Source organism: Chenopodium quinoa, unplaced genomic scaffold (assembly GCF_001683475.1).
Source record: "Chenopodium quinoa cultivar QQ74 unplaced genomic scaffold, ASM168347v1, whole genome shotgun sequence".
NCBI classification, from domain to species: Eukaryota; Viridiplantae; Streptophyta; class Magnoliopsida; order Caryophyllales; family Amaranthaceae; genus Chenopodium; species Chenopodium quinoa.
In genome coordinates, this window is record NW_018743792.1 from 1,914,739 (window position 1) to 1,923,080 (window position 8,342).

The window sequence follows — 8,342 nt, forward strand, 5'->3', positions numbered from 1 at the left end:
AGGAGAAATTAATGCGGAAATTAAAGTGATTTGGTCTCTCTAGGTGAGAGTGTTTAAGGTAGGTAATCTGCTTTGTTAGCGAGATCAGCCGCTTATTACTGTGTGTAATTAATGTGTTTTTTCCGTAATGTTTCTGTTCTCTCCCTTAATGAGGATTAAGGGAGGCATTTATAACCTTGGAAAACGTGCCCATCCTAGGTTTAGGTAAACCTAGGGCCGATTGGGCTTCCCTCGGAAGTTGGGCCTGGGTGGCCGGTTTCTCCATTAGGCATGGAGTATGCCACATGTCTTGACATAACAGGTCCAAGGTGGACGAATAAGCGCGTGCCACGTGGGAAGCCCTGACTGTTCCAACTGGGGGACACTTGGCAGGACCTGATTGGTCCACGTGGCGCATTCCGATTGGTGGGAGCAAAATCCCCTAATCAGTGATCATTACTCAAACTTTGACATCTTACTTATCTTCCACTTCTAGTCACTCTACCATATTCTAAGAAGTGCAAGTATTATTTAGGCTGCATCATTTACATTACTAAGGAGTTGTATTTAGTGTGGATTTTTACTGGAGCTTTTCTTCATTGTGACATGCTTGGAAAATCTAAAAGAAAATATCCCGGTGCAGAATTTTTGTATCTGGTCTGTCCATATAGGTTCTTCTAAGATTTTCTGTCACTCAGTTGGGTTCTATATATATATTCACTTAAACATGAATTGTGCTGGTAGTTAAGGTAAACACTTTGCTCCTTAATTTTTTTTTTTTTTTTTTTTTTTTTTTTTTGTGTTAGCAATTTAAACAACTTTTTTTTTGTGACAAATTAGAGCTATTATAATTAGTTTGAAATAGTAGGAGCCCCTATTTTGACGAGCTCAGCACCAACTTTTTGTTTGTTGATCTCTCAAACTTGTGTACGGTTTTGACCAACTTTTGATGATTGGTTCATATGCAGTTTCACGTGATGATGTTTATAGTTAGGAATGCAGTAGTCTTGAATCCTTAGCATTCTTATGTATTTCTCATCCAGAAAAGTAAAAAGGAAAAGGCTCTTTTCTTTCGTTTCTACATGCTGCAGATTTCTGTTTAAATATATAGTGTTGGGATTCTTGTGAGGGAGTAAGATGTTTAAGTCATTTAGTCATGCTTATCCTCCTACCTGTGGTGCTGGTTTAAAAGTGTGAATTGTTTCTTTGGAAGATTTGTAATTTAACGTAATTGTTGAAAGAAAAATTAGCCGTCTCTCTGACCTTTCAGCAATGTCAGACTTATTTGAAATATATGACACATATTTAGAAAGTTTCTTAAAGTATTTCAATTAGCATTTTAAGTATTTTGAGGGATCATACCAATAAATATACAAGTATCTGTTTGAGATTTTAGATGCACTGCCAGACATGGGAGTCGTGGTAGTTGGAGAGTTAATGTCAGAAAATATTCTCAATAATCTGGTGTTCTAGTCCCTTAACCTTTTCTATGCATGTCAGCATGTGTGTGTACTTAACTTGCAACTAATCCTTTCTTCAGATCTTAATTACTTCGTACTACCTTAGCGCTATATGAATTTTGTTTACTTGCCCTATTTTAACTTTGTTCTGGTGGTACTATATTTTGTAATTGTAATTGGGAAGAAAAACTAAAGACAACTCACTTTCCTGAGATGATATTTAGAAACAGTTCTTTAATTCTTAAGCATTTAGCTAGTGGCACTAAAATTCATTTCAATGCATTTGATGCTTTAATCGGCTGGAAGCAAGAAGCCTTACCACCAGTAGAAGTTCCTGCTGCAGCAAAATGGAAATTCAGAAGGTTAGCTGAATTATTAAAATTAAGATCTCATGTATCTTTAAATGGCAAAAGACATAACAGTTCAATTTAACATGCCCAGTAAATTATGAGCAATCATAGCACACCTCAACCCAACTTTTGAATAGGTGCTGACTGCTGAGTATATCTGGGCATCTTTTGAATTGTTTGGAATTTTTTTCTTCCTATTTTCTGGTTAAGGAAAAACATTATGATCATCGTGTTGCTTCTACTTGAGTATCCTCTTCTGTATTCCTGCTGTCATTGGGCTCTCTTGTATTCAGGACTTGTGGTTGCCATTGGTCTATTGCTTTTGCACTTTGCCCCTGTCATATATTCACTTCTTATAATAAGAATGTTATATTTAAATAAATCAAGAAGCAGATTACAACTCTAAACCACATGTCTTCCTCCAAAACTATCTGTGTGAAATAACTCACAGGTTTTACATGATGTAAGGAACCCTCATGTTAATGCTCATAATGGCTACATCTCTTTTATTGCATTGTAATTGAATGCATATTTTATTCCTTCTGCAGGTTATGGGGAAAGGCATGTTGGTTATCATTTCCGATTCTAGAAAGCTCTCTTTTCTAACATTTTGTAATGAAATGCACAGGTTCTACTCTCATCTAGAGCCTTCCTCTATGAATTCTCCTCTGCTTTTTAATAGAAAAATTGGATGTATTTATAGTTTCTCGTTGTGTGAACTAATTATGGTTTAGTTGGTGACTTGTATTTGTGCTTCCGCTGACTGATTAGGTTCTTTCCAGTGACTCATGTTCAACTTTCAATCCCTGGCAACTCAAGACACCAGATTGGTAGAATGCTTGCTGTTGATGCCTTGTAAGTATAATTCCGATGTTTTGCCACTTTTATATCATTGGTTTACAGAGTTTTTATCATGAAAACAAATTTGGGAGGGAACGCACAGGCTGACTATGAGAAATTGAGATATTTTTCTTGACTTTTGGTGTTGATTTTAACAGTATCTCATATCTAATTGGATGAGCATGAGTCTTTCTAATTCCATTGTTAGCTTTGTTTAGTGAAGGTTTTTAAGACAAATTTCTGTATCCATTTGCTTTTTCATTCAATTCATTTTGCCACTGTTTGTTTTCTTTTTCTTTAATTACCCTCAATATATTTCAAATGAGCTATAAAACATAGAATAGTTGAAAACTTATATTTCAGTAAACAGTAATTTATGTTATACTCCGTAGCATTTAGCAAACTAGCAGTTCTCAAGTAGCATATAGCTTTCTGAATGTATCAAATGTCACATAGGCTGGATCTATGTTATTTGAATTGTAGTACAACATATATAACTGATATATACTTGGTGCATGTGTACTTGTTAATTTGTTATTGACATAAATTTATTCTTGGATGTGTGTTGCTGACTTTTTGAGTTGCTGGGTTGCTGCGCTCCTGATGCAGGCTGGGTGCAGTGCTAGGGCTGTGTTGCTGCGTTTCTGTGCAGCAGGGTGTGCTTGCCTTTGTTTTTATTGTTTTGCTGGCTGGTTCTGTCTCTGTCAGGGCCTGTAGGGAGTTTCTGTCTCTGTCAGGGCCTGTAGGAAGTTTCTGACCTGATGCTGTGCTTTCGTTTTTTCTGGGTTGCATTGCTGTGTGTTGCTGTGTTGTGTCTTGGAGCTGCTGCGTTCTTGTGATGCTGAGTTCTTGTTTTCTGGGGGCTGCTGTGTTTTTGTTCATCCTGATTATGAAGTGTTGTGTGTTGCTTTGATGTGGATTGGAGCTGTTGTGTTCCTGTGTAGCTGAGTTCTTGTGATGCTGGTTTACTAGGGTGCTGGTGCAGGCTGTGTTCCCAGTCCTGTGCTGACTTTGTTTGCTGATGCTTTTGATTAGCTGGCTGTGCATGGTCCTGCTCAAATGGCTGCTGCTGTTTTTTGTCATGTTTTGCTGGGTGTTGGTTTTTATTTGCTGTGTTTCGTTTGGTGTTTGTTTACAAGCTGTTTTTTTTAGGAGGTCGTTGTGTTTTAGTTGAGTTGGTCTTGCTGTTTACCTATTTTGTTTTAGTTGAGTTGGTCTTGCTGTTTGTGTATGAAAGTTAACAGAAAAAATGAAAAAATGTAACTTTATATATATGTTAATGTTTCTATATCAATTTAAGTGAAAAAAATGCAAAAAAATAAATTTTTTTATTTTTTATTTTTTTGGGGTATTTTTGGCACCGGTTTTGACCAGAACCGGTGCCAAAAGTTATTTAAATTTTTTTTTTACACTTTTGGCACGGGTTCTTGCTTTGAACCGGTGCCAATAGTATTGAAAAAAAAAAAACGCGCCATAGTAGTTGGCACCGGTTAACCGGTGCCAAAACATGTAGCTGGCACCGGTTAACCGGTACCAAAGCATGTAGTTGGCACCGGTTAACCGGTGCCAAATGCTTTAGTTGGCACCGGTTTTGAATCAGTGCCAAATTTTCATGGATTTGGCATCCCTCAAATACCCAACGATTCAAAACCGGTGCCAAAGGGGGGGTTTGAACCGGTGCATTTTTATCTTTTTCGTCTAGTGTTTTTGTATCCGAATTCCATAGATTATGTTATGTTCTTTCAATAATAATTGTTTCTATTCTTCAAATTCATGCGATCTGGGATTTTGATCTTTGCCTTAGAGAATCCAATATACATCCATCTAAATTTAGACATATGGGATTTTTCTTCTAAAATCGGTAGTTAATTGATACAAGGTTAAGCTTGTTTTTCAACTGCACCTAAGCTAACATTTGTGTTGCAATTGAGTGAGAATTTCACTCTCTTTTTAAGCCAGTTTTTCAACTGCACCAAAGCCAACGTTTAAGTTGTAAATTAATTAAAAATCAACTGGGATTTTCTTTCTTTTTAAAAAAAGCATGCATCTCATTGATCAAAATTTTGTGTCTTTTCTCAAACATTGATTATCGTTTTATTTAAACTCAATCAATGTGGGGCAATCTGTACACACCAAATTTTGATCCTATGATGAGCGTCATTTATGGCGCTTTATTTAAAGAATAAATTTTAGGTCCTTTTTCTATGTTTTCTTTCTTTATTTTCCTCTATTTCTCTTAATTTTAATTGATTTTCCATTTTAATAACTCATTTTGATTTTCGATTAGTTTTTATGAGTTTTTTTTTTTTATTTTTTTTTTTTATGATTTTAGGCCTTAATTCGTAGTTTTAGTTGTTTTTCTTTTAATATAGATTTTATAGTTTTAGTTTTGCTTTTATTTTCATTTCATTTCATTTTCCTTTCCTTTATTTTCTTTTCTTTTTATGTTGATTTCTTTCGTTCTTTTCGTTTTCATTTTATTTCTATTACTTTTGTTTGTTATGTTTAGTTTTACTTTACTTCATTTTTTCGTGAATATTCTAAGTTCAATTCTTCTTTACGCTCGCAAAACTGCGTTCTCAAGCCGGGTGGTGTTGAACCCACCGTAAACTCATTTTGGGACTGCCTGTTCGAGTGGGTAGCACGAGCTTGCTATGAGGATGATGCTCGTGCCCACCAACTATACTCACTGCAACACTCGGCCAGCCACGCTTCACACCACCAACTCCCCTCTCACGCATTTCCTTTGCTCCCGCAACAATAAACACACATCAGCCCAGCCCCTGCACTCCAGTTTATCTAAGCAACCACCTCTCCAACACCACACTCCACACCGCAATACAAACAACAACACGTAACAGAACACCACCAATTCAAGCCCCCGCAACAACCACCAACTCCCACCAGCAATAGCCACGCAACACCAACAATTACAAACCGACCAGACACAACCACCAATCAGCCACCATTCTTCCGCACCAACACAAGCGCACCAACAATAGCAATTAATCGCAGAACAGCCGCACAAATCAGCCACTGCAACGACAATCCTGGTCCACCAATCCGCCACCCGCAATCATGAATTCAACCCCCTCAATCACCATTTCAGCCACCAATTACAACAATCAATCACCACCACAACCAACCAAGACCCGCGTCAAACCGCCGAGCCACTTCATTCCATTACGGCAACTGTCGACAGCTCATTCGACCACCAAGACCCAGATAGTGCGCGCGCGAAGACCCATTGATGTGTGTAAACGGTCTGATGTTTTTGAGCCGTTGATTTTAATGGAGCTTGATGATCGAACGGTTGTGATGGTGTATGTTAGTGAAGTGCGAAACAGGGAATATTTCCTAATTAAGAGCAGCCAAAATCAAGTCCACTGCCTTCCCAAGTTGTTGCAATCGTGATGATTACTTGTTGATCCCTATTCCCTAGTGTTTCATTTGTTTGCTTCTTTGTTTTGGTAGTTGATTAGTATTAGTTACTCTATTCTTCACCCTTGACTTCGATCTAGCTTAGGCGCATATTGGAAACACTTAAACATAACCGTTCCTAGCTTAGTGGTTTGACCCTTGACTTACCTCTATACTTGTATTTAGGTTTGTTAAGTGAATATAAATTTTGTTTGACACTAGGACGATTAGTCAACGACCTAGTTTTCCCTACGTCATCCTACTATTGTGATTATTTATTATTATTATTATTATTATTATTATTATTATTATTATTATTATTATCATTAATATTTTTATTTTTATTTTTATTTTATAATTGTTATTTTTACAACAATTATTATTATTTTGCTATCGTTTTTTTTAATTATTTGGTAATAACACAAGTATATGCTAAAATATTTTTTATAAACTTAATCACAATATTTAAGCTATTTAAGACGAAAAACACGAGTAATAATAATATTTTTTAACCATAATTTCCAAAATGCATGTTACAATTCGTACTTCTACACTCCTAAATTACAAAAATCGAAGTATGGCTGACACCATATGCATTTTTCCTGTGCTCCACCGAAGTAATTTCAGGCTTCACTTGTTAATTAGTAAGTAAATTAATGCACCCATCATGAGGACCATTAACCCCACAATGTACCTGAAGTACACTCTTATCATTCTCATGTCTTCTTCGAAAGTGAAGATAAGTTGATCTTCTTGGTTATTTTGGAATATTGTGGCCGAATTAATGGAGATTTTCTTGGTCTTTTTCGGTTAAGGAAGGTAGAAGGAGATAAGAAATAAGTGGTGAGTGGAGATTTGGATAAGGGTAATCTCCTTTTATATAGTAAAAAGTGTATACCGTATTATTATGCATATATGTATGACAATCGTATAGTATAAAAATACGACATTTTGTCTCCTTAGGAAAATGTGTCATTTTTTTATGGAGCTATAAACAAACATTGTTTGACCCTCCAAAGTACAATAAGTGTATTAGTCTTTTCATTTAGAGTGTTAGAGTAATTTTTTACCTAATTAGGGGATAAATAGACATTGTTTGACCTGATTAGGGGATTTTTACCCTGCCACGTGGACCAATCAAGACCTTCCACGTGTCATCCACGTGGACCAACCAGAATCTGCCACGTGTCACTTAGTGAAGAGTCCAAAGTGGACCAATCAGGGCACGACACATGGCAGACATGTATCCAACTAGGAATGGCTGCCTTCAAGGCCCAAACTCCTAGGCAGCCCAATCAGTCCTAGGTTTCCGTAACCTAAGACTAGGCACATAATTCAAGACCTTATAAAAGGGAGATGTTCCCACCTGGGGAACGATATAAAAAAACAAACACTCAGTGAGACCATTAATTGCAGAATTAAACACACTTAAGAGTTTACACTCGGATATTGAGGTTGTTTGCCATAGTCGGATGATCATTATTCTCGTAAGAGGAACCTGAACCCATTTATATTCGGCGCTTTTTACATCTGAACACGTTCTAACTTGATCGTCGGAGGCGGAACTCCCACCAACCGGAGTCTCTGGTGTTTTGCAGGTATAGGCGCCCAGAGTCCAGTCTTGGAATTGTAACTCTTCTGAAGGACACAGAAAACCCCAAAACATTTGGCGCCGTCTGTGGGGAGATTACTTCTGAGATGGCTTCGCATGGGTCTTTACCACATCCTAGTGAGAAACGACCTATGGCCGGCGCTCAGGTCTATACGGACCAAGACATTAATGACGACTTTGTAGTCGAAACATATATGGCTGCCGACGGTTCACTCAGAACAAGACGCACTCGTCCCATAGAAGGAAGGGAATAGGGTGATGATCAAACAGGTCCAAGTCAGCCATCCGGACAGCCGTCTGGATAACCCTAGGTGGCCAAAAGCACAACCCTAGTCACTCGAGATAAACTCATGTGATTCATGACAAGTTTCAAGGGGGAGATAAAGGACCTCATCGATAAAAAGTCAGCTGGCTCTAACAAGGAGCAGTCGGCCAAGAACCCTTCCCATTATGTGAGGAACAAGTCTGTCAAGGACTGAGAACCCACCCCGCATCCTAAATCAAAGGAGGGGAAGCGACCCTTGATCGATCTTACAAAGATCTGATTCCCTGAGACAGGGATGAGGAAGGCTAATTCAGCACGTTTAGCTGGATAACACAAAGAAGACTTATTCTGATGCCCGGATGTTAATCCAGCAGAAGAAGAGTCAACATGTTTCTGAGTCGGCTTCAACGTCGATT

At 37.7% G+C, this 8,342-nt stretch overlaps 1 protein-coding gene across 2 annotated transcripts; it reads left to right on the forward strand.

The window, feature by feature from the left end:
• The first annotated feature begins 407 nt into the window (after window positions 1–407).
• LOC110685192 lies at window positions 408–3,943 on the forward strand. 2 transcript variants are annotated; one of them, XM_021861672.1, is made up of 4 exons: window positions 408–1,801; window positions 2,338–2,417; window positions 2,561–2,644; window positions 3,239–3,943. In XM_021861672.1, the coding sequence occupies exons 1-4, from the start codon at window positions 1,787–1,789 to the stop codon at window positions 3,384–3,386; spliced, it is 327 nt and encodes a 108-aa protein (XP_021717364.1). In that variant the 5' UTR covers window positions 408–1,786; the 3' UTR covers window positions 3,387–3,943. The 2 variants fall into 2 exon arrangements, with proteins under 2 accessions (XP_021717364.1, XP_021717363.1); XM_021861671.1 differs by lacking the exon at window positions 2,338–2,417.
• Window positions 3,944–8,342: the final 4,399 nt, after the last annotated feature.

What these genes read in the sequence shown, in the direction of transcription:
- LOC110685192 (XM_021861671.1), top strand. Translation starts at nt 1,653, where the DNA reads ATGATATTTAGAAACAGTTCTTTAATTCTTAAGCATTTAGCTAGTGGC. An exon ending in GCAAAATGGAAATTCAGAAG is followed by an intron (nt 1,802 to 2,560) that starts GTTAGCTGAATT and finishes CTGACTGATTAG; the next exon opens with GTTCTTTCCAGTGACTCATG. An exon ending in ATGCTTGCTGTTGATGCCTT is followed by an intron (nt 2,645 to 3,238) that starts GTAAGTATAATT and finishes CTCCTGATGCAG; the next exon opens with GCTGGGTGCAGTGCTAGGGC.